Raw genomic sequence first — 26,174 nt, 5'->3', positions numbered from 1 at the left:
AAACTTACGCGATGGGGAGGCCAGCGCAACCAGAGGGGAGAAGCGCTGGAACGTTTTTCTTTTTCATCACGGCCGAAACGGCTTGGAGGGAGCCTGCTTCTCCCTTGGCACTGCCGGCTGCGGTGTGCGGGCTCCGGTTTGCGGTTGCCGTGGGAGCCCCCGCACCCTCCCGCCACCCGCTGCCGCGGGGCGGACTACAAGCCCCGTCATGCCGCCGCGCGGGCGGGCGGTAGCGGCGGAGCGCGCCTGCGCCGCCAGACGTGGCAGCAGCCCGCAGCGGCGGCGGGTCCGGAGCGGGTCCGGCTCGGCGGCGGCGATGGCTGTGCCGGGGCAGAGCGCGGGAGCGGCGCGGCGCCGGGGGCGGCTCCCGCCGTTGCTGCTGCTTGGCCTGGCGGTGAGTGGCGGCGGCCGCGCCCCGAGGCGGCGGCGGCGGCGGGTGCGGGGTGTCTCTCCCTCTTCCCCGGGCCGGGGCGGGCGCTCGGCGCGGCCGGCGGAGTTGGGCGAAAGTTGGGAGCGGGACGGGCCCTTCGGGCTGGGCGCGGCGGCTGCGTCCCGCTGGCAGCGCCAGCCGCCGGCCCGGGCGGGCTCGGCACGGCACGGCTGGGCACCGGCAGCTCTCCTCCCCGGTGTTCTCCCCAGCGTGCAGCCCCTCTGCTGCTTTCTTGCCTCCCTCCCTCCCTTTTCCCTCTGTCTCTCAGAAAACTACGCAGGGAAAACCCACCCCGGCGGGCGGCGTTGTCTCCCCTGCCGGCTGCGGGCTGGAGCCCCCGGCCGACACCGGCCCCGGGGGCTCCAACTGGCGGGCGTTTCGTGCCTGAGTAAGTTTTGTGTGAAAATCGGAGCCGCGGCGGCAGAGGCTTCCCTCGGCGGTGGCTTTGCCGCAGCAAAGCTGCCTCGTTCGGCTTTGTGCACCTGTGCGCGGGCATGGGCCCCCGTGGGCAAGCCCTGGCCCCCGTGGGCAAGCCCTGGCCCCCGTGGACAGCCCTGCCGCCCCTGCCGGTGTGTCCCTCAGATGTGGTGCTCTCCATCTTTGTGCGTTCCGGAGGATCTGGGTCTGTTTCATTGAAATTACGCTAAGTAGAACACCACTTACCTCAGGGAGACTCCTTTGACTTACAGAAATATTTTTAAGTCTCATTTTTCTTTTTTTTTATGCACAGAATTTAGCATAAATAGCACAAAAGAATGGCGAAGGCATGCTTTAATGCGCTCCTTGATTGGCCTGACCTACAGTTCTTTCTTCTGTCTGGGCAAATGAAATTAATAATTAATGAAAAATTACGTTAATTTTTTGTAATGCACATGTGGTCTGAAATGTATTTGGAAATGCATGACCAAAGTGCTTATGTAATTCATAAAAATCAAGTATGGAATTGCTAATTGCCCTATGCTTATTGTGTACTAATATTAGAATTGCCATTGTGGGACCGAAGGCATCGTCCCTAGCTGATGTAGCCTTTTGCCCTGGGCAGGGGCCTAGCGATGATCAGCTCGGTCAGGAGGAGGGACAAAAGAAATGCTGTGCATCCTGCACAAGCTTTGTTTTCTTCTGAGCTTGGTCTAGAAGCGCAGAAACCTCTGCTATGCAGTTTATTTATTGATTTCAAGTGAAACTGAAGTCAGGCTGAACTCTTCCTAAAATGTTGGATAGGTCTTAAAGTGGCACACTTTTTTTCACCCTGTGGCTCATCTTTAATATATACGCAGTACTTTTCTCAATGATACTTGTGGCAGTGTATTTGTTCGATTAAGTATATACTGTGGACCAAGTGAAGTTACAAGTGAACTGAATTTTCCCTTCATTTAAAATAAATAAACACGTGGAGTTATTTGTGGGTTTCCTTCTATATCCACTGTGACTGTCAGACCTTACCTTACTTTTTAACATTCATTTTATGTTAATGTAAGTGTTTTGTTGTGACTTCTTGTAGATTAAAATATTCTTTTTTTTTTTCTAGCTTTTTTCATGTGAATCTGTTGGTTTTAACTACCCTAGCTGCCCTTCTTTGGGCTTTTTGTATTGCAGAGCTGTTTTTTTTGAGATGAGCAGAGTGGGCCTGCTGTTGTTGGTGAAATTATACGAAGCCATTATAATTTATTCACATTATTCTCTCTTACCCTTCTTAATTTGCCCCAGCATTTTGTTTGCTCTGTGATGCTGCATGCTGAGCAGATGCCTTCATTGAGCTGTTGATTCAGCTAATTCTTTCCCCTTTGCTGTGTACAAGTAGTTTAAATTATTTCTTACAGTTTGCATTATCTTGCACTTAAAGGTGTGATTTTTCATCTTGAAATATGTAGCTCGCTGTACACCAGGATTAAAAAACTAGCCTACAGCTGTGACATTGCAAAACCTGCTTTTACATTTTTCTTGAGTCAATGTTTGCAAAGTCAGTGAGGCTGTTAAATCTGGATGTTCTCAGTGTGTAAAGTTAAAGCAAAGGTAATGCCAGCTGCTTGGTAGGACAGAGGTTTATGAGAACATTGTCTTTCCTTCCAATCCGTCCTTTTTTATGTAATGAAACATGATTTTTTTTTTATTTCTTCTTCTTTTTCCCCCTAGAAGTGCTGAGTGCTTGCAGTGCACCTGGGACAGCAGCTAGAGTTGTGCATGCATAGTGCTCCTGAAAAATAGGGCTCATTTTTAAAGTAGGACCCGAAATCTAGAGGTGGCTTCTGAGAATTTAAATCCTTATCTCTGTAAGACTTCCTGCATTTGTAAAAGGAAAACTACAAAGCTGGATGAAGAAGCCACTTCAGTATCTTCTAATGGAAGATGTTAAGGTGTTCTGCATCACTGCGAATATGACACACATGTGAGGAAGATACCCCAGTGATCTCTGCCTGCTGTAGTTTTATTTCTTGAGTGAGTCGAAGAGTCGTGGGGAAGTTGTGGCTTAGCTTTACAGAGATAATTCTCTTCTTGGTATGTCAAGTGGTTGACTATATTTCATGCCCAAAGGACTGTATTTACTATTAAAGGTATTGGGGAGGAGTTTCACACTGAGGTGGATTTGCATTTCCTCTGATGTATGGGGTACTGTCCTGCCCCTTGGCAGAGGCCAGCCACTGCTTCCAACAGGACTGTGCATCTGGGATCTGTTTGCTTTGCAAACACTGATGAATGTTATCAGGCCAGTGTGGCAAAGGTCGCTTTTGTCTTCTGAGTGTTGGTTTAATGGCAGAGAAACTGAGTCAAGAGAGTCTGACCGACCTACAGCCATTGGAAAGCAGGCTTCTTGACCTGGTGCCATTCAAACCCGGTGCCTTCAAAGGCAGGCTTGAAAGGAATATTTCAGGCTGCCAGCTCCTCAAGTCCCAGTAATGTCACAGGAATGCACCGGTGAGCACTAGCATGGCCTTGTGAATCCAGGCCTGTGGGGAGGGCTTGGGTGTAGCTCTCTGTGTTGCAGGTGGCCCTGCAGTGTGGCAGCAGCGACTTTGCCTCTGGTGAGTTTGCAGGCAAGGTGCAAGTGCTGCTTCTTTGCAGTGCTCGGGTGCTGTTTCCCATGGTGGCATTTGGGCTTGAATTTGGGAGTGCCTCTTCCCATCCAGTCACTGTTTGTACTACAGGAGCTGCTTTGGGAGGTGGTGTGCTGCAGTCAGGGTGTTTCAGAGGCAAATTCCTTACTTGCCGCCTTCCCCTGCCCCCCTTCCTATTTCCTGCATCTGTTCCCTCTTCAAAGTATGGATCTGTGAAACATGTGCCCTGTCTCGTCAGATGCCTATCCCAAATCAAACCTTGACTTTCAGGACTGGTTTTGTTACTGAACTGTTTCTTATGGAGTGGTGTTTTGAATCCACTAGCTTTGTGCCAAAGCACCCTTTCAGAAGGCCTGGGGTGTTGCCACAAGCATGGTGTGGTCATCAGAAGCATTTTCAGCCAGGGGAGTGTGTTCACAGTGTTGTGAGCAATTGGTGGTGGAAGAGGCGCTTGTTCTGTTGACCATTTCTTTTGCTTTTTGGTTGGTGCGGTGGTTCCTTGAGTTCCTTCATTTCAGTAAAATGAAGGTAAGGAGACTCGCCTTTCTTCAGAGTTGTGTTTGGAGGTCTGTGAATGGGAAAACTCAATGCAATTTGCAACCTGAATCACAAAAACTAGCATTGCCTTGAATTCCTTGATGTGGACAGGGTCACTTTGGAAGTAAGTTATGGTTTATATTGATCCTGCCACCATTTCGAGCTTGTGAGTGGCAGAAAAATGTGATAGTAAAGTGGGTCTTCAGGTTTGGCACTTTGCTAGCTGAGAGTAGTTGGTAGCATTGGTGGAGGGCACTGTGATTTGTGTGCTTGCAGAACACAGATGACAAAGGTAATCTCTTGTGGCTGCCTTGATGATGTCCTTGGGTTTATAGTCATACAGCATATTTGCTGGGTGTCTGCAGATAGACTCTTTCTCTCCCCCTCCTCAGTTCTCGGGAGATAGCATGCCATGAGCATGTGGCAGTGTGCTGCTCTAGGATCAGCTGTGTGCCGGCATGCTCTGATGCTGCCTCCCTTTTGCCTCTTGCAGATAGTTTCCATTCTATGTGAATCTTACTCAACTATTTAAATTAAGCTTCATCTCCTATCACCTGGCAGAAAAATGTGAGGATTAATTAGTTAATATTTGTGCAATGCTTTGAAGATAACAAGTGCCATATAAAGAAAGAGCTAAGGATTTTCAGGTGTCATTTTTTGCCGTCTCTTCTTTGTAAGTCCCTTTAATAGTGGTTTTGTCATCTTTTTATAGCATCTCCTATGTGCTTCTTGAGTAGGTGATACTTCTTTAAACTTCTTCAAAACCCAGTTTTTAGTGGGGGATTATGTGGCAATGCTTTGCTCATGCCCTTAGCATCTGAAGTGATCCAAACGTGCTTGTTCAGAAGTGAAATCTGAAACATTATTTCATCAACAGCTTGTTTAACATACATCTCACCAATGCCTGGTGTGGAGAAAGCAAGCATCACATTCATAGGAGAAAGTTCTTTGTCAGCATTAGTAATGGACCCTATTACAGTTAGTTGTTAATTAGTAAATAGTTGCACAGGTTTTCCTTCACTAAGCATTTGAAAACCAGTGATAAACCATACAATTAATTGTCTGCACAGGGCCCTTAAGAACAACCTTTAGTACAGACTTTATGCCTGTAGCTTATGTTCCTTAAAACCCAGCATTTAAGAACAATATGAACAGTAGTCTAGTCATATCTTGACGTCTCCATGGTATTTTTTGCTATCTTCTACATTTGGAAAGTGAACATAGCAAACACTGTGTTAAGCGGAATGCCTTATTTGTAGCATTCTTCAGCCCAAGTTAAAGAATACCAAGACATGGTGTCAGGATTTTAATTTGCCTTTCATTGTGAACAAAAGAAGATATGACACTTGCCTCTTGCAGATGTGACCTACCACAATAAAATGTCAGCAGTGCTTGGGATTTTTTTTATTCCTTGAATGGCTTGAGGTGGGAGTTAATTGATCTGTGTTGTAATCGGAGTAAGAGTGTGCTCTTCCTCAGAGTGCACGGGAAATAAATAAAACACAAGAAGTGTCCGATGGGAGTATCTGCAAATGTAATCTGTTAGACAAAGCGTGTTTTTTTCTGATGCTGTCAGTCTTCCAAAGCAGAAGTTACTGATCTTCCAGCGTGTCTGCTGGAGCGCCTCTCACCTGGTCATCCCGTGCTGCTGTAGGCATAGGAGTCACCACTCCCTACTGAGCCTGTAGATGGCTTTTGGATCGGTTGCAGATAATGTCAGCCTGTGTGCTGGGGGTCCTCAGCAGGCTGCAGTTTGGGAACCCCTGCAGGTGTGGTTGGGAGATGGTTTTGTAGCCCCTGTGGGATTGCAGGGGCTACTTCAGTTCTGATGCCTGACGTCTGAGACCCAAGTGCTACCCTTTCTCTTCCCTACTCATTCGAATAATAAATTCTTAGCGGGCTTCCTTGAGGTACCTTTGGATAACAGAGATAACCTGTCTCCCCTCATCCGATTTGATTAAAACATTTCTACAGCTATTTTGGATATTCATCATGAATGAAAACAGGGGACTGTCCTAGTTATCACTATCCATCTTGGAAGGCATTTGTTACAAATGGCTCAGTGATCAAAGCAGCACAACCCTGAATGTAAATAGCAGCAGAGGGAGGGCTTGTGAGTGAAAAGCAAGCAATTACTGCACAAGGTCAAGAGTGGTTTGTATGATGAACAAGGAAGATAAAACATCTGCAGTCAAACTGTGATTGTTGTAAACAAGAGGGGTTTGGATTTTAACATCTTGTATTTTCAAGCGAGAACAAATTGGGGGGGGGGGAGGGGGGGAGGGAGGGAGCAACAGATCAGTTTCTCTCTTGCACTTGCCTGGAGATGACTTAGACCTGGTATTTTCAGTACACACATACTGCCTGCACCCCAGGAGCCTACAAACCTCCACCACTGCAGTACAGAGGTATTGCTTCAAAACTACCTTCTGAAGTTAAATGCATGCTTCACCACAGGGTTCATTTTGGGAGCTGAGTAGGAAAGGGAAGGTGAGATCGGGTCTTGTTCTTGGAATTTCTTGCCTGTTCCCCAGTCCCCCGTGTTAATGTAGCAGAGGAGACCCCTGTTTAGAATGTGAACGACTCCCCTCCTAAAGAAATTAATTATGAAATTAAACTCAGTCATCTCCATTATTGCTTGGAACTTTGAGGCAGGCTTGCTCTTCAGCTAGATTCCCATAAAATGCCTTGTCAGGCACAATCTGTTTCATATGTACAGGACCCTGCTCATTGATCATATTTACAGTGGGTTGAGTGCTGTTGTCCCCAAATGAGAATGACATCAGTGGGTGGTTAAGCTAAGACAGAAATCAAAGTCAATGTCTTGCTGGAAAAATAGGCTTTTGAAATTGTGGTTGAATGGAAGACTGTGTCCCTGCAAAGCACCAGTTGCGCTAGAATCAGCGTTGTTCATGTCAGCCCTAGCTATTCTCGACGAATACTGTACAAATTGTCTACCTAATTATACATGTAAGTGTTAGTGTGTGCATAAAAAAGTCAATGTTGGCATATGGATTCAGGCACCTAAACACTGTTTCAGCCACGTATCCATTTATATATTTAATGCATAATTTGTGTCCAGGGAAATATATTTTTTTTATTTTCTTGAGATGGAAATAGGTGAAATAGGAAATGCTTTTTCTGTCCAGTGTACAGTGCTACTCCTCTGATAGTTCTTCCTTATTTAATTCTGATTTGCATTTTCTTGTTTTTAAAAACCGTGTGTTTTCGTTGCCCTTGATTTAAAATAAATAAATAAAAAAATTATTCTCTAGACATGCTGCTTATCCTTAGCAGAAGACCATGCTGTCACAAAGCTTTTGTGGGGAACAACTCATAAATTGAACTGGGTTCTGTGGGAACAGCGGTTAAGCATTTATCACATTTAATTTGAATAATAAATGTAAAATATGAAAATACATTCTTGTGGCTGCTTGAAAGATATTCCCTGTTTTTCATTCCGAAATGAGATTCGGAGAAGAGTAAAAACTTGAGAAATAAACTCTGATTTCTCAGATGCTTGGTGATTTTGAGAAAACACAGCCTGAGGGGTGACCACATTTTTTAATAGTGTCAGTCCTGGAAGTATAATTAGTAGTAAGTTATTTGCCTGTAACTCTCTATGCCTCTGGGTTTCTGAAAGCTCAGATGTTTATTGGGTACCGGTTCTAAGGGAGTGGGGTTCAGGAGTGTTTCGCTGCTCTTTAACACTTACATTCAGCAGCTCTGCCAGGGATTGCTGTAAGTGGGGCGGGGAAAGGAAAATTAAACCTTTTTGACTGATCAGACTTCTTCCACCTTGCTTGCAAGATTATATGTTTAAATACATACTTTGATTTGAAGAGCAGAGGCAGAGCTGGAGCCCATGTGTTTTTGTACCTTGTACTTGAATAGCAGTGTCTCTCAGCAGTTTTGAATTTACTGTCTTGAGGGTTTGGGTTTGCTTATGTTTTACTTGAGAATCCTTCATGCATCTTAGATCAGACACTACCATCACACGACTGATGTGCGACCTAAACCATAAAAAAATCCTGTGAAAATAAATTCAGACTGAGATCTTGAGCTGGGGAAAATCTGCAGACTAGAACTGCTACCAGATTTGCATTTCATAGTCTGCTGCGTGTAGTCTGCCTTTTTCTGACGGTCTGCACCAAAGTTTCTTACATCCAAGAATACCAGGTGACTGTTGTGTTGGTTCCAGCTCACCGAGCCAACCATGGATGAGGACTCCTTATGCTAGGCACTGTGCAAGCACAGCATAAAATGAAATAGACCTTCACTCAGTTTTATTGTGATCCCTTGTCAGCATAACTGTCACAGGGCAGGAGTGGCACAGATGTTGCATGTGTCGGTTCTAATACACCTTCTACTTCAATGGGTACTGAGGCTGGCAGCTTCTTGAGGAAAATCGAGTGTTATCTTAACTTTTCAGTGGTGGTTATGAATACATTTTAAAGTTTTAGGATGCTCGAGTGACAAGAGAGTTTAGCTTGTTTCTTATTTATAGAGTTCCATATGTGTGAATGTAGCACTTCCTGAGGCGTATGAAAAGAAGCTTCCTGACCAGGAGGGACTGTCACCTTTCTTGACCTTTTCTTTTTTTAATGTAAGCTCATCTCCTCTTGTGCCCTGGATTTAAACAAGAAGCAGCATGCTTCATCGGGCAGTGCCTGGCTGACTAGCTCTCCTGCAAAATGTCTAGAGTAAATCTACCTGAGTCGTGTATCACAATTAAAGCCATATAGCACAGTACATGCAAATGAGCTTCAATCTTTGCAGCTGCTTTGCCTGTGGGCTGTGGAGGAATAGGAGCCTGGTTTTCTCTGAAGAAGAGTGGTGTGTAACTGCTTCCACAGGACTGTCTTTTTTCCATCCTCTTGATTTCATGCTGTTGCTAGCACTAGTGGCTGTAGCCCTGGTGAGGCTGTGGCCACTGATGGGGTCATCACTGCATTGGCTCTGGAGCAGGGCAAAGCAGCCCTGTGCCTGGACTAGCATTGGGTGAAAACAACCGCTTGGCATCACTTGCCTTCGGTGGAGCTGGTAGTGAAGGCAGAGGTTCTTCAGGAGGTTTAACAGTAAACCTGCCTCTCATTTACTCTTTAATTTCAGCAGGGAAAAGATGGAGAGCATGGAACTACTTAATTCTTATCAGTTTGCAAACACCATGTAGCGCAAATGGCTATTTGGGAGGTGGTGAGCTTTCCTGTTCAGCCGATAACCTCCCAGTATTGCTGTGACTGCCTTTAGATATGCAGGCAGGGTGTTTCTTTCCAGCTTGATGCCTTCAGCTTGGACCTTTTGGGTTTTATAACCAGGGAAGGCTGCAACATTAATCTTAATTAAAGGGAGATGACGATTTAGTCAGCAGGGCTGACTGGTGTGCTTGTACACACAGTGCCTTTCCCAGTGGGTTTTGGTCTAAACCATAGGATCAGAGGGAGCTGCTGTAGTAAAACTGCGGGAAAATGAGTAACATGTATTGATTTGATACCTGGGGAGGAATTGGGCAAAGTAGCAGTAGATAGGTGCAATGTGACATGCTTTGCCCTCCAAGTGCCTGCTGGTCCACCAGCGCAGCACGTCTTCTGTTAGTGGCAACACTGACAAGGCAGTAGTTAAAGCTATCGCTGTTTCCAGAATCCAGTTTTTCAAGGGGTTTATAGCTCTGCCATTATGGGAAGGGAGAGAAGAAGAAAACTCATTGAAATTGGCTAGACAGCCTTTCCATCTGGAAATCATGTGAAATACATGTATTTCCGAGCTATCAGTAAAACTGTACAGATGCTTTAAAGTTCATCATACTGTTTGGTGTTACGTTGAAAGTGGCCTTTGTGGCTTTTTTAGTCCAGTTATTTCTTTTTGGCAGTGATTTCATAGACTAGAATATCCTTAATTGAATCCAGTTTTCCAAATCAAAGTAGCAACCTGTAGTTTTACTTCCCCCCCGCACCCCTGTTTTCAGCCTTAGTTGCCGTAAAGTTTGGTTTTAGTCTTCTGTAACTCAAGGCATAAATAAAACTTCAAGACACTTGGATAGTTACAAAAAATGAGGTGAAGGAAAAAGTTTTGTAAAAAATATTTAGGATTAAAGAGATCTGCTCATAAGTCAATGTTAGATTAATCCCTCCTGTATAGCCTCTTGATTGTGATGAGTTTTGAGCAGGAATTTGCATATCTTTGTCACCTCACTTAGCATGACTATATTTGTCTACTTTGATTGGCAACACCATGTATTTAGCTCAGAAAATATACAAATGATTCATATACATCAGCCTGAAGTAGGAAGGCTGAGCTCTGGACATCTGGGTTTAGAAGAATGTGAGTCTGTCGGTCAAATTAAAGCATCAAGGACATTTATGCTGAAGGTAGAACTGACTTGCAAATGTGCTTTTTCCCTTCTCACAGTTGTTCCATCTCGTCAGCAGGGTTAGGTGTGGGAATCCTGCCTGTGGACTGGGATAGCTTGTTTGCTCTAAGCCTGTACAGCCTGTCTTGCATTAGTACTCTATGTTGTAGGTGCATCTTCTTGTAACTTTAAATTCCTGACCACGTCATGGGATTGTTTTGACGATGACCTCCATTTCAGCTCAGCTTCTTCTCTCTCCCTCATGCATCCCAAAACTCCTACTCCCCTTTCCACATGTAAAAACTTCCGGCACTTACAAAGTATGTTTCATAGGTGCAGGTTTTGTTTCTGTGCCTCAGTGACGTGGTGTTTGCAAATAGCTGAATTTGTAATGGAGTTGTAGTGCCTGGGGCTGCCTGTTCTGGCTTTGATTGGCTTAGTGCCTTGTTTTGAATACTGCAATCTGTAATACAAGGGATGTAAGAACAACAGCCTCTTACTACTTCACATCCACTCTGGACACATTTTCCAGCCCACTTGGAGAGAGACATGATCAAAATCAGTTCTGTAATTAAGAAAACATTGAATCTCATGTGTGTTAGGCAAATGAGCTAAAGCTTTTAGCCAAGCAATTAAGTTTTAAGGTTTTACTGTAAGGTGAATCTAAACTAGATAATTTCTCCAGCTGAGCTTCCCATAATCATTCCATTAGTGTGAATTCAGTACAGTGCAGAAGGGAGGCAAATAGCCTGATCGATAAAGATTATTATTATTATTATTGAAGATTACTGCAGTACAAATGAGCAGTAGAGGCCCCAGCTGAGCTTATGGTCATATTTTGATAGGAGTTTTACTTTAGGATAAAAGACAGACTCTGGAGCGGTCATGATTTAAGTAGACCAAAAGATGTAACAAGAAAGTAATTTCTTTGCATAGAAACAGAACAGAGATGCAGAGAAATTAAATGCCATGCCTTCCATGTGGCCAATGAAAGTCAAACTTGGTCTTGTGGCAAAGGCACTGGTGTGTGTGTGTGAGGTACGGTATGGCCACGGTGAAACATAAGCCCTGCTCCGCTTTGGAAGAGCAGGTGGGAGAGGGTTGTGGTTAGTGCGGTAATGCAGATGCTGATTACTTGCAAATTCTGTTTTAGTTTCCTTCATCTGCTCTGTGTCAGTGTGGGTCAGTTATTTTAACTTCCTGGCTCCTGCTATCTTCTGTGGGATATCAAAGTACTTGATTGCGTTTGCAGTGTATTCTGAGATCTGGGACAAGAGTGCTCTCAAAGTGGTAGTTCACTGCTGCTCTTGTTACAGTATATTAAATTTACATAAGAATTTTTATCTGATTATCTGACTAGGGAACAAACCTTTAGGAGGGGATGGCTTCTTAACTAAACCCATATTTCTTGATGTTGTGTTTATCTCATCTCTCCAATTAAGGATGCTTGCTGGAAGTGGTTTTGGTCCAGTTCAAAAAAAGTCATGTGTGTGGCTTTGGGTTTTTTTGGCTTTTGTTGATTAAATTGACACAGTAGTTTATGTAAGGCAGTGTGTCTCAAGGTTGTGGAAAACGGTCAAAGCAATTTCAAAAGCAGTTTGTGTTTTGTTTCTCAGCATGTTACTAATGTTTCTGGCTTTGTGTTTCTGTAGGTATTCTTGCCAGTGTTTGTGTGCTCGTTGAAGCTGTCTCCACTCATAGAAAAAATAAGTGACCACAAGGATTTTAAGAAGCTTCTCAGGACACGGAATAATGTATTAGTGCTCTATTCCAAATCTGGTAAGTCCTCCTTTTTATTTCTTTTTTTGACATCACAGCTCTTCATGTCCAACAAGTCGTGTGTGTTTGAACGTCTGTGTGTATCTTCAGTTACCCGTGTACATGCTCAGATGAGTAAGCTTTTTGCACTTACTTACTTGCTCCCTGTTCGGTGTTGCCTTATGTGACTGCAAGGTGCTTCTACATGACTACAAGGCCTTCTTCAGGACTGGTGCCCGTTGTTCTAACTCAGGCTCGTGATGTTTCAAGATTGGAGCCTTCTTAATTTGGTCTTCTAATTGTTCTGTCACACTGGCAAAAATGTACTTTGCTCTGGCTTTATCTCCAGAATTGGCTGCTTGTAACAGCTATTGGCTAGAACTTTCTGGTGTGTTTTTCATAGTAGTTTGCAAGTTTCAATTTCCTGGTGACACTGAAAGGCTTAATGAATAGTTTTAGTACTGAAATCAGTCCATCTTTGCTTCTGACAGCTTTGAGTGTCCCATGGTTGTCTTTCAACTTTAATTAACAAAATATAAAAATAAATCCCGAGCTGCTTGTGTAAGAGGCAGAAATGTTTCATTTCACATCATGCCACCTGTCCTCTTGAATATCTTTGCTGTCTTCTCTCATTCACGCTCTCCTTTCTGGCTGTTCACTCTTGCTTTTACCCATCTGTGTGCTTTTCCTTTTGCTGTGTTCTGCTCATGCTGTACCTTTTCACCTTTGCCTTGTTTGTTTTGGTGTGTTGTTGTGTGTGACACCATGTAAAAGGAAGGAACAATCTTTAAGTTCCATACACAAATGCAGAATGCTGTTGTGGTTGTGGAAGTCATGGGACAGCAAGAAGTAAAATGTGTTACTAAGATAGTTTTCCTTAGTGTTGTATTGGTTTTCTTGCCACTTTTCCTTCCTGCAGGCAAGCAATACAAGGTAATGCTTTGTTTGGGGGTTGGGTCCTCCTTTTCTGACCTGTTGCAAAGGTTTTAATCTCAGTTAAACACAATGGTGTTGATAGAATTGCTCTGTGTTTATAATGTGGCAGATTGGAGCAGTATATAGTGACCCAATAGCCTTCCCCCCCAGTATCAGAGAATTTTGCAGAAAAAAATGTACAGGTGTTGGTATAATTAATTTTGTTTCCTAAAGGTATGCTTATTCTGAAACAGTTAAAATTATATATATGACTTAATTTTTGTTAAAATATTTGTGTTTTGCTGTAGTGGGGAATTTTGAGCGCCTGAATTTGGCCAAATGGTTTTGTAGGAACAGGTTCAAAGTGAAAGTCATAAAAGAATTTCTAACGCTTTTTGATTTTGAAAGGAACGCTTTAGAGAAAAAAGACATCTGTATTATTCAGCTTTTTAAAGGGAAAATTTTCTTTTTATGCTTAATATTTTAAGTGGTGGTTGCTTTCATTTTTAGCAGCACAACCAGAACACTTCAGCTCTGACACTCATCAAGTAAATTTTGCCCTATGGGCATTGTTCAAAAAGCCATGTTGTGGAGATTTCTTTTTTCTGTTTTTATTATTTAATTGGTTGGTTTTGGCAGTCTAAAGCATTGCATGCAGAGCTGATTGTGGGATTAGTGTTTCTTCCTAGAACAATGATCCTTGCACAATTAGAAATACCTTGCCTGTCACCCAGAAAGAGGGGAGGGGAGGGGAAAAAGGAGGGATGTCTAGGTGCAATTCTAATCCCAGATATACGTCCCCCAGCTGAGATGTTGCCCAGTATCCAGTGGTACTGCTTGAACAAAGGCTTTGCTTCTCAGAAATACTCATCTAGTTTTGCTCAGCTGTCTCATGCAGAAAATTCATTGGCTTCAGGAGATGTCCTCATTTGTAGATGTTTAGTTCACCCTACCGGCTTGGGTATCCTGCCAGGGCTGCTCAGCTTGTGAGTCTTCTGTCCTATCCTGAATGCTTATTTTTTAAAGGGTGTTTGTCAGACTGTTCCACTGTTAAGTACGCGCAAAGAATTCCCCCATGTATCTATGTCCCTTTGCTGGAGAGAGGTGGGAGTTGTATGTTATCGGTATTGGGAGTAGGAGAGTTTCTTGAGAGGTAATGTGTGTGGGCTGACATCTCCGATGGCATCAGGCCCAAGCAAAGGCTGTTGAATACAAAGAAGCTGTTTCTGGCTCAGGAGATTAAGATAAAAAATGTGGAGGTTTGGAGATTGAGGAGGCTGTCACTACCCACTGACTCTACTTGTCTACTCTGACCTATATAGGCGTTCACTCTCAAATGTTGGGGACAAGATACTGGTCTACACAAGCATTCAGTCTGACCCAATATAGTTGTTCTTATATTGAATTAGTTGAAGTAGTTGTGGAGCAGCAGCAGTTGAAATGGATCTGGAAGAGGTTCTGGGTTTCTGCTTTATTGGGGCAGGAAACTGTTTCTGTTAGTTTTTTGGGGGGAACTGATACTTGCTTGAACCTCTATGTTTTTCTCTCCCCAGACAAAATGTGACAAGAGGTCACATTTTTCTTCTGTGTTACCATTTATAAGACTTTTGTAATGGAAGTGTTTTGCAGAATCTACACATGTAGCATGGCATTATAAAAATCTTAGTTGGGCGTTTATAATACAGGCAGTTTGTGGAAGGAACTTTCTGGGTTCTTTTCTGGGTACTTTCTGCTAATAGTTTTGAGCTCCTCAGCCTGTTGGTTTGGGTATCTGTCAGCGTTGTTATGAGAATAACAGTATGTTATTTTCTGTGTATGGCAGGGATAGAATTGAGGCAGGCAGAGATGCTGAATGACTTGCCCTTATAGCTGATGAAGGTTCTAAATGAAGTTGCTCTAAGTAGCAGGCAATGGTACAAACTGGTTCATGTGCAGCCACAGGAAGAAGATGGTGTTGGGATGGATACCGGTTTGCAGGAGAGGGTACAGTATAGCTCCATAAATGTAGGTCAGGGGGAGCATGCCTGGAGGTATGAATTTCAGTGTGTTGTTTAAGGGGGGTGGAGGGAAGGAGCCATCCAACTTCAGCTGCAGCCAGCATTCCTTCTAGTTTACAGAAGATTTTACTGATCCCTCTCATACTGGTTTCTTCAAATTAGACAAAATGTTCTTCCAGTGCTTCAGAATAAAGGAATGCACCATTGTGTTTTTCTATGTGGAATAATAATGCTGTTGTTGATTTATTTTTATTGTTATTTTATTTTGCTTTCCAGCGGCTGCTGCAGAAAGCTCACTCAGGTTACTGTCCAGTGTGGCCCAGGAGGTGAAAGGACGAGGTACTATAAGCTGGATAGACTGTGGGTATGTGTCACACTGTTTTTCTTTTCTCTCTCTCTCCCTCCCCCCCCACCTTTCCTTTTTGGCTTTTATTGCTGACTTAGCTTTTTTGATGGCTCTGAAACTTTCTGTCTGTAACTGAATCTACATCATTTCATGCAGTTTCTTCATAGCTGTAGGGAGCCTACATCTTACCATCCTCTCTTTCTTTGGACCAATGATGGAGAATAATTTTTTTCATTATGGCTGTGGTCAGTTCTTTGACAGCATGTTTTTCAGCCTGAAGCTGGAGATCCCAGCTAACATTGCCTTTTGTGGGGGGCATGTAGCATGGAAACTGTGTTCTGGCTTTCTCACAAGCCAGGGGAGGAGGGATCCCACATGTTGTGCCTCAGCTCGAGGGCAGTGCAATTCTGCTCTGACAGCAAATGTTGCATGAGCAGTAGGGCCGTTCGCTTGCTTTTGAAGCATCCACCCATTTGTGTTTCTCAGCAAAGTGTGCTTTCTTTTAAAGAACTTCCTCTATCCCTGTATAGGTTTGTGGCAATTCTTAACCTGAAGGCAGGGAAACTTGGTTTCCTAAGTGGCTGCTTGTGTGGTGAGGAATGAACAGGTGTGTATTTGCTGGTTTGCAGATGTGAAAGCTTCCACTGATTCCTCTCAATAGCGTGTTGCTTGTGGTTTTAGCTTGTGTATCATAGTGTGCCTCTGCAGCTTTGAGAGCTTTGCCTGCAGATGGCAAATTCCCCTTCTTGGGATGCAAGGGAACATCTTCTTGCTGCCTACCTGTATGTTTGGGTGGATTACCATTGTGCACAACGTACAATTTCTTCACACAAATCTAAGTCATCTCTGAAAATCATGTGGCTCCCTTATAATTTTACTTTTGAAACCAACCTTCATCCATCAAGCAGTGACTTGGAATAAGTCATTGGTAAATCAAAGTTAATGTGCTTGTGTTACTGTTTAACCTGTCTTGCTGTCCCCCAAGGACAAGCAGGTGTCCCTCCCGTGGAGTCCTGTGAGTCCTATGCTTCTGCCTTCTGTTTGCATTCTGCTGGGCTCATCCAAATCCACAGACACTTTCATCTCTGCCCAGCTGATGGGGACAGTGTTCCAAGTCATCTGTTGACAGAAAGCAGGACTGCTCCTCAGAGATCATTGAAGCCTGTACCACTTCCCACCTGCTGAAAAGCTAGCAAATAAGTTGATTGACTGTGATGAGGAGAAGGTTGCATGGAGATCTGGTGTAGCTCTGAAATCCTGTTTCCTCTTCTAACGGAAGCACTGATAAACAATTTTTGATTGTCAGTAATGATGGCTAGCAAATAGGTTACTGGACCAGCCTTCTTAGCTTTAGTTTCTAATTGGCTTTATTTGTGATTGTGCAGTGGCCGCTGCCTTTTTGTTTTCTGTTTCCCTTTAGTTTTAAGGCTACCTCTGTGTTGGAGGACTTAACGCTTACCATGTGTGTGTACACCTGGCACATGTGTACGACTGCTGGAATGATAAGGCTGTTCATCTGGGCCTTCAAAGTGCTGCTATAATACAACTAAGCAATAACCATCTCCAGGATTTATTTAATTCTGGGTTTGAGAAGGAAAGATTCAGTGTTTAGGTTTTGGTTTTCAAATCCAGAGAAGTCCTGGCACTTAGTTCAAAGGGTCAGTCTCTGCTCCTGAGTTTGTAAGTGATAGTGATGGGGAGGGAAGTGTGTTGTTCAGTTTTGCTGTAGAATAAACTTCAATGCATCAAAACGTAATACGCTCTCGCTTTCCAAATGTTGTCATTTAAACCAAACTTTTTTTATAGAAGTTACTTGCAAGAAATGTATTTTAAAGTCTTTTCCAGGTAGTGCTTTAATGCATTTCACAGGAAGCTTGGTACTTGCAGTGCCTTTCCTCTGACCATTGTGGGGAAATTATTTAAGTTAAGCTTTCCATTTGTAATGAAAGGTGGCTTGTTCCCAGATAGTGAAGCAGCCTGGTGAAGGTCATGCTGTAAGAGTTTGGGAGACCTAGGAAGAGATTTGTAGGTTCCCAGAATTTGCTTTGATGCCAGTAATATGATAATCAGATTGCCACTTGCTGAGTGACAGGCAGTGAACAGGGTGCTGTAACATGGCAGTAGCTCTAATTCTCTTTGAGGGTTGAGCAGCGCTTCCTTTCACATCACTCGCTTGAGAAGAACCTGGGAAAAATAGATGTCCTGTCCAGCTGTAGCTGGGTGTCTGTCAGAGATGTCTCTTCTATTCCTCCTTCCTGCAGAGGGGTATCATAACAGTTAGTGAACTGCCTCATGCGGCAAGGTGAGCTGGAAGACTAGCTTGTGGCAAAGGACATCTTGATGCATGCAAAAAAACCCAAACACAAAGAAATAGTTTGAGCCTGAACCAAGTTTTGTGGTTGATTTGCTTGTTAAACCTTTAAAGCATTGTGAAATCAATCTCGTAGTGTTGAGGTAACCTTGAATTATTTTTTTTTCCTTGAAAGATTTCTTTCCTTATTGCTTTTATTTCTTCTTTTGGAATACAGGTGGCTGCAAACTGCCGCCCACCTCATTGCAGTGATGGTCTGAGGGAGGCCGTGGTAGTGCTGGTTGTCACCTGTCACAAAGGGCCAGTTCTGGGGCCTGAACAGCTGGGTCCTACCAGAGTTGTTCAAGCTGTTCTCCCACTGCAAGTATGCCGTGAAGCTTATTTGCAAGTCTTCGTGCCGAAACAAACAGTGCACAGAGCACAGATGCAGGGATATTTACAGCATAGGCTCAATTTGTTTTACAAATACTGACAAGAAATGGCTTGTTTGGCAGCAATATTTAGCAGGGAATTTTGGCTTTGCTGTTCACATCCCGCTGTAGTGGACTTCTTTGTCTTCAGATCCAAGCATTGGCAAGGCTGGCATACATGCAGAGTTATGGTTTGTGTCTCTGCTTCCCTGTGGTGATGATGGCAGTCTTTTTCTTTATTGGTGGTGCTTTTTTTGTTTCTGTGTCATTCTCCACCTTCCCTTCATTTTTGGGAGAAAGCAAGAATGTACGTAAGTCTTGGCAGCATGTTCTGTATTTCATGCAGCAGAGGGGAGTATTCAGGTTTGTGGCGGGAGGCAGGCTGCCTGAATTGCTGGCTTACGTGGAAGCCGTGCTCCTTGGCCTTAGCTTTTGTTGGGTCTGTGGTATGAGACGGAGGTTAGACTTGAGGTTTCAGTTCCAGGTTGAGTGCTTTCGGGAGACCACGGAGGTTAGTTTTTCAGCATGATGTGGGGAAACACTTGGTTTCTTGCTGAGATGGTTAGTATGGAGTAGAGGGGGTTGCCACTTAGTCACTTTTGAGGCAGGATAGCAGAGGTCACCAGAGTGGCTTAGGAGATGTAGGACTGGGAAGTGCCAGGTACCTGCCTTCCTGCACAGTTAGGCTCACTTGCCTTAAATGCCATGCTGGAGTAGGACCAAGCTCACCACAACACACCCAAGGATGCCTCTGCGTGCAGTATTGCTGATAACGTCCTCATACATGGGAGATTTCAATCAGATTGTGCAAGCAGATAGGTGCCGCCTTCTAGAGATTAAGGGGCAGCACAAGAATTGCTTGCAGCATTGAAGTGGTCGCTGCTTGCTCCTGTGTGCGGAGATAGCGATTGTAGTTCTGTAGACAATTAAACATGAAGCTCTTTCAATTGTGAATAAAAGACTAACAAACGATGTGACAAAAACACGTTTTATTTTAGCCTTTCCATGTTTTAATTGGAAAGACCTTGCTGAGGTGTTTGATACTGAATGAGTGATGGTGTGAGAGACAACAGAATATTGAATAAATCATGCCTAGTAAGATGCACGTATCAGGGATAGAGTGTAGCATTGCGGGTTGGCAAATCTTCAGTGTGTCCTGGAGAGATGGATCAGTTGTCTTATGAGCAAGTGTTTTGGGACCTGGGTTTGGGGAGATGCCATGTTAATAGGAGCTGAGTGTCCCAGCTTCAGTTTCTGGCTCTGTAAATGATTCACTTGTTATTTTGTGCTGTTAAAAGAGGTGTATCTATTTTCCAGGCAACTGGGTAAATATTGTCTGATTCATTAGTCAATGTTCGTAAGAGAGTTCAGAGAAGTTTGAAAGGAAAAATGCTACAGCAGCATGAATGAGTGCTCTTCATTTAGTACGTTCAGATACTGTTGGGACGGGCATGTAACCAGTAAGAGTGAATGCTGGGCTGTTTATTGAATTATTTTTAGTAGAGGCTGATAGGAATTTTGAAAATTGCGGGGCTTCATAGGGAGTTGAAAGCTTAAGATGTCTACAGAAAAGGAAATGTGTTCTTTTCTGCGATCTCAGTCTGGCAGCTGCTAAGTGTAACAGCAGGTTGGGGTGCAGTGGAGCTGGTGCGTGCTACATAGGCGGGGGATAGCTGCTGTGCGTGCTGCAGAGCCTCTGTGTTCCCCCTCATCTCCCAGAATCTCCATCTTCGGAGGTGTAGTACAACTGGAGGTAAGCATTGATGTGGTCAAGTAAAAGAGGAGTTTTGTGAAAAATAAAACTCTTGACAAAGCGTTGTGGTGGCAAGTAAAAGGTACAAGATGTGCTTGGGGACACAGTAAGATGGAATTACTGCTTGAGTGAAAGACAAAATTTTTCTTGCTTGTCTTCAAAGCAGAGAAAGCTCCAGTCCCACTTCGTGGTGCCCCAAGATCTGGATTTGAAGAATAATAAAGTTACGCTGTAGCCTTCTTGAGTAGGTTTTGTGATAGATGATGGGGTGACCAAGGACTGATGTTACTTGGAAGAGTGTAACTAATTTGGGTGAAGTGGAAAGAAAGTGAATTGGCTTTGTTGAAGAGAAGAAAATGTTTGGCAGATTGTAAGATGCATTGTGGCCAGGTGCAGCTTTGAGGAGGTGGCAGAAGAGGTTGAAACTAGCCCTTTCCATCCTGAATGTGATTTAGTGAACGCTTCTGGGGTTTCCTGTTACTGAATTGTCTTGAATTTTTTGATGACTGTAACTCCTGCCCAATTGTGGACTCATTATTTTCAAGAAAGCATCCATTTCTTTGGCTCTAGCTGACTATTCTTTGCTCAAACTTGCATGGTTCCCTTTACTGTAGGTCCCAAACATAAACAAAGCTGTGTGATTTCCATCTGCTGTCATAGCGCGTGTGCTTGGCTTTAGCACATCAGACTGCTAGAAGAGGAAATGCCATCTGGTTAAAATGTCTGACTAATTATCGGTTGGTTTTAGTCCCACTTTTTCTGCTTTTATTGTGTCATTCTTGTAGTTCCTTTTGTTTGTCCGGCGCATCGTTCTTGTAGTCCCCATCCCCAATTATTACTTGTTATTGTTTCAATCCCATGACACTTAGCATAAGGTAAGACCGTAGTTTGGCTGGTAAAGCGGCCCTTTCAAGGCTATGCATCTAAACATGTGCTGGTTCGCAAGAGAGCCAAACCTAATGAGTCTTTTCTGGGGTTTCCCCCAATTTCTGTGTTTATCTGCCCTTTAGATGAAATTTTCCTTCCCAGATTACTGATTTCCTAGTACTTTGATACAGAAAGGCTTCTCCCAGACACAGAATCATAAATGAATTTGTTTAATGCCTTGAAATAGCAGGGAGGAATTTCAGAAATAAGGCTGCTGGTACAGATGGTATTAAGTGTCATTTTGTGCTTTAGTTTTTATCTTCACTCCTATAAAGCTGATCAGAAGTAGGATTTATTTAAGAGAATAAGTCTACTCATCTTCCTTCCTTGTAGTTGAATTTTAAACCTGATGAAAAGCTTTGAAATTGCAAATAAAAATGACCAGATCTAATAGAGAGAGAAAAAAGGAAGAAGAAAGGAATGCTGCACTGATGAGACCTCTTCCATCTGAGTAGATTTGCAGTGTCTGGGATTTCTGCCGCCTTCTACAGTTGCTTTGAAAGTGAAGGACAGCTCAGGAGTGGGTAACGCATAAAGTTAGGTGGTAGCAGGGACTCTGTTTGCAGCTGGGCCAGGGGAGGTAAGCCAGGTGTTCATCAGGAACACTTTGCAAGTGTAGTTACACTGACAACGTGGTGGTTGTGTGGATGTGATTTATATGGACAAACTGTGCATTTGCAGCATGGATTTTCAATGTCTTCCTTCTGTCTCTACTATAACCTGTCTGCACAGTTAATGCTAATTCACATTAAAGCGTTTTTATTTTCCTGTAAGAGTGACCATGCAGGAAGTGCTATTCCAGTCTGGAGAAAAAAAAAGTATCCTTTCTTAAGTAAGCTCTCAGTTCCTTTCTTAAACCTGTTTGGTATATTGCATTAATTCAGAAGTGCAGAGCATTTAACTAAAATCCACTGTAATGCTTGGGTGTGCATGCCTCGGCTCATGCCTCTTTTTTCATCCTAACCATGTGTATTCCGTGGGCTTTGCCTAGAATTGCTCATTAACGGTGAATCTTCAACCTTGCTGCTTTTCAGACTAAAATGAAAAGTAAGCCAGCTAAGATTTAATGTCAAGTTGCCTCCTCTTTATGCATTCAGTACCTAATTTAAAACATCCTCTAGCATCCTCTCCAGGCCTGTAGTGCAGCTAAAGGTCATAAACAGGTTCCAAGGGAACAGTACAATATGCTGCAGCATCCATGTGCCCCGTGGGTGATACATTCAAAACCTGCTTTTGTGGGGCTCTTAGATTAGTGTGAACTCAAAGGCAAGGTGGTAGTTGTCTCACATCCCAGGTTAGGAAGTGTTCCTTTGTACCAGGGTGTGAGTTAGAGGGTCTGGATGAGTCCGATGAGGAAAGCAGCTGCTTTGCAAAAAGTTCAAGTGCGAAATTTCTAGAAGCTCCTGCAAAGCCTTTGGTAGCTCCTGTGAAATGTGTTCACCTTATTTCTGTGCAGGTATGTGGGCTGCTGAGTGCCTTTTACTAATTTATATTTCCATGGAAAGTACCACTCATTATAACTTCTTGACTTTCTGCAGGGCTCGAGCTTGTAATTTTTTCCCTTAATTGTTTTTGCTTGACAATACCTGTTACCTTTTTGTCTGGGGTTTCTCTTTGCTCTTTGGCTTGCTATTGCTTGCAGTGAGAATTAATCTCATGGGCTTTACTTTTTGGAAAAATACTTCTTTTTAATCTCATTCCTATAGATTCCTGGCCTCTCTAATTGACTAATAGGCACAGGGAGTCGTTTGTATTGGGTGACAAGTGGTGCTGGGTCTCTACAGCACACGGATTATTCTGTTTGCATTCCTGGCACGTTCCAGGGGAGCGTTTGGAGCAGAAGGCTGCGATTGCCTTGTGGGTCATGGAGGATTTTTGCTGCATTCTGGGAGGTAAAATCAGGCCCTAGATTCTGATGAGACTCTTTCCTGTCAGCCTGCTAATCCAAATCTTTCATTCTTCCCAGCAGCATGTTTTCTGAACGTTTTAGTTTTCATGCTCCCCCATCCCTTAAAAGGTTCAAGCTTTTCATCCGCTTCATTGTTTGAGCGGCTCATTTGTTCTCTGCTATGGAAACCTGTTGCTATTGTTACTCCTTTTATAAGATAATTTCCATCAGGATCCTAGAATGGTGGCAAAATATTGCTTTGTTTTCAAAGACAAATCTTGTTTTAAGCTTTCTGTGCTGATCATTTCTGTGTCCGTCTCTCCTGGATCCTGTTGCTATTTAAGAACCTGTGTCTGCAGGTTCTTAAACCCCACTCAGGAGCATGGTATCAAAGTGCCTGTCTGCACGGAGAGCTGTGTTTGGGCTTTCTGTTCAAGTAGATGTGAACCATTACCATCCAGCGGCTGCTTAGTACAGCTCTTTGAAGTGCTCTTGCAAGCTAGGCTGATGGTTTGAGGAGTGATTTTATTTTATTTTATTTTTAAAATCTTTTTTCTTCTCTGATTTCAGATCTGTCTTGAGAGTAACGCAGAAAAGTCTGGTTTGTTGGAGAATCAGTAGAGGAACGTTAGAGACAGTATGAGGAACCTTACAAATGTTACTTATTTCAGCAGCGGCAGTTGTGGAAGCTGCCACCCTGGGCTGGGAGGGAGAAGCGAGGATGATGGGGAGGCAATGCCTGTAGCCTGAGAGGAGGGGAATTTTGCAGGGGGTTGGTCTGTTTTTGCTTCGTCAGCAAAGTATGCAAACTGCTGTAGTGTGAATGGATCACACAGTTCCTGTTGGAGGGTGGGACTGATAACTGCAAGGAGCGTGGTCAAAATCCCGTATTGTCTCCAACAATGCCTAATGAATTGCATTTTTTATTTCAAAATCTTGAAGAAGCACATCTAACTACAGCTGACTGTTAATGACTTACTCTTTAAGATTAGGTTTGCAAGTGCAAATGTGCTTTTTATCTTTAGGTGGCTTGAAGAAATTTCTGGCATTGACACCCCTTTTGTTGCTTTTTTGGGTCACGAGCTCAATTAGTTGTTTGGCAGGATCTCAACTCCATGTTTTCTCAGGATGTTCATCAGTCCATTGTCTGGAGAGGGTATTCTGTGGAAAGTGGCCAGAAAGCATCACAGAGGCTGTGCATTGGGCTGGGAAACCCTGTCTGATAATTCACTTTTGGGGGTGGTCTGAAATTGCCTGAAGTTACAACTGGGGTTGTTCTCTGTACAATGTTTTTCATCATAACATAACAGAGACAATAATGAAAGAGTGTGCTGGTAACAGGATGACATCTCTGACTGGCACCTTCCAGAGCTCTTTCCAGTGTTGGGGGGAGGCTTGCTTGGTAGGCAGCGCTGTTTCTGCTCTGCCATATTGCCCTGTTCTCAGAGCCTGTTCCTTTTCCTTACCTGCTCAGTCCTGTCTCTTCCAGCTGTTGGGACAGTGATGGTGTTTGTCTGTACAGCCACTGATACAACAGAGCCTCCATTGTGTTGGGGCCTTCAGGGACAACTGTGGTATAAGGGGCTGCTGAAGCATAACTGATGTCAATTGCTGAGCCCTGTTTCAGCTAGAGGAACATACAGATAGAAGATATAAAATCAGTTTACAGATTGTGAGGTCTGTGGTTCACATGTGGTTGCATGATATGCTGATAGAGGAGTGAGATAATTTTTGTGCCACGCAGTTTTACTGACCTCGTTATTTAAATTGGTGCTATCAGTGTTTTTATCAGTTATTTCTCTTGTGCCTGGCAACACTGTAGGTACAGATAAAAAAGGTGGCTGGGTCCAGTCTGCTTTGCAAAGTGTTTGTAGATGCCAGCACTGTGATATTGACTAGTGTGGCCAAGCAGCGCTTGCATGTGCTGCTGTTACATCGGGAACTGGAGACGTGAGCTTTTTTTGGATGGCCGTTTTTTGCCATTTCCCGAGAGGGGATTTGACAGTTGTTCTAGGTCCTTCCTCCCTCGAGGCTGATGTGGTTGTAGTGTTGTTTGCTCCTCTCAATGAGAAGCCAGTGAGCAGCATTAAGTGATAAGGGCAATAATTAGGGAGCTGCAGAAGACCTTACTTGTGCTCATGAGATCTTCAGTCTTACCCTGCTGCCTTCAGGACCTGCCAGGACAATACTTGAATTTGCCCTGAGGAGGAGGGTGTTTTGCACTGCCATGTCCATGCACTGTTTCTTCCTCGGGATCCATCCAGCTGGGACTTGTTTTTAGAACCTATGTGGACTTACTGTAGCCAGACTCCTGGATCTTATTTTGTGCTCGTCCTGTCTAGCTTTGTCCTCTGTCCTCCAAATTACCTTGACACGTTGCTGCAAAAGCCTTTGGGTTGCTCCTGCCACTGGGGACTGCCATCAGTATCTCTCGCTGCTTCTCCCTCCTTACGACCACAAGCTGCCAGACCTGTGGGCAGCCCTGCACAGGCAGAGCATCCCGCACTGCTCCTGAGGAGCGCCTGTGGCACATCCCCTTCAGGTGCTCGCTTCGCTGATGGTGAGCCAAAGGAGGTCAGATCTCCTTCGAAATCCTCGCCCTCCTCCTGCCCTGTAACAGCTGGCTGCCTGTGCAAAGTGATTATTCATGCATGCTGATGTTGACAAGGGACCCCAGAGGTTTACCGGGAGTGCCCTAGTCAGGTTTCCTGCCAATTCCATCATAACCCCAAATGACAGAAGTGTCTCCCAGTAGAGAGGAGACAAGGATGTGAATGGGAAAGAGTGAAGTTTTCCTGCGATGCACACTGTCTTTGTTGTTATTTAGACTTCTTGCTTAGTTAGGTCAACTTGGATCTTTCATTTTACTCTTCTCTTACCCAGCTGCCTTATGCCTTTGCTTTTCCAGCAAAGGAGTGTTTTGGAGCCTGGCTTGGTCTTGCAGGAAGGGGGAGCATGGGGAGCATGCCTGTGGGGCTGGAAGGAAACCCTGTCATCCTGCTGCTTAAGGTTTGATCTTTTTACCACATAGACAGCTGCTGGTTAGGTCCTTTCTGGTATTGCAAATAGATTGATGTTTTGGATGATTTTCCACAGAGATAAAGCTGGATGATTTGTCGGACTGCCTGCAGGCAAAGCAGGAGTCCCTTCTGTGAGGGTTCAAATTGCTCTGGACAGAAATGCCAAGAGGCAGCTAAGCGTGCCTGCTGGGGGCACATTACTGACCTCATCCTCAAACCAGTATTTCCTGAGCCTGGTGCCTTGTCTGGAGTGTCTTGGCCTTGGTGGTAGAGTGCTGATGTTGGGGGTGGTGTCTGGCATTTTAGGTTTTGGGATTTTGTTGTTTTTTCTCCTTTTTTTCTTAGTCTTTATAAGAAACTCTTACACTGTCTCTTCAAGTGGTGCAATTAAATTGCAAGAACTGGAGTCCTAATTACCCTCTCCCATGTGAGAGTTGAGGAGCTCATCTTCAGAAAGAGGCTGTTGGCTGAGATCCAAAT

At 44.0% G+C, this 26,174-nt stretch overlaps 1 protein-coding gene across 1 annotated transcript in view; it reads left to right on the top strand.

The window, feature by feature from the left end:
* The first annotated feature begins 263 nt into the window (after positions 1 to 263).
* Positions 264 to 26,174, top strand: part of PDIA5 (protein disulfide isomerase family A member 5) — a 102,029-nt gene continuing 76,118 nt past the window's right edge. Inside the window, exons 1-3 of the mRNA XM_037397087.1 lie at positions 264 to 394; positions 12,022 to 12,148; positions 15,316 to 15,403. Of these exons, the coding sequence (XP_037252984.1) occupies positions 317 to 394; positions 12,022 to 12,148; positions 15,316 to 15,403 (293 nt within the window). The 5' untranslated portion in view covers positions 264 to 316. The remainder of the gene's footprint in view (positions 395 to 12,021; positions 12,149 to 15,315; positions 15,404 to 26,174) is intronic.

The sequence above is a fragment of the Falco rusticolus genome, chromosome 8, assembly GCF_015220075.1.
Source record: "Falco rusticolus isolate bFalRus1 chromosome 8, bFalRus1.pri, whole genome shotgun sequence".
Lineage (NCBI taxonomy): Eukaryota > Metazoa > Chordata > Aves > Falconiformes > Falconidae > Falco > Falco rusticolus.
This window is presented reverse-complemented; position numbering and strand designations above follow the sequence as displayed.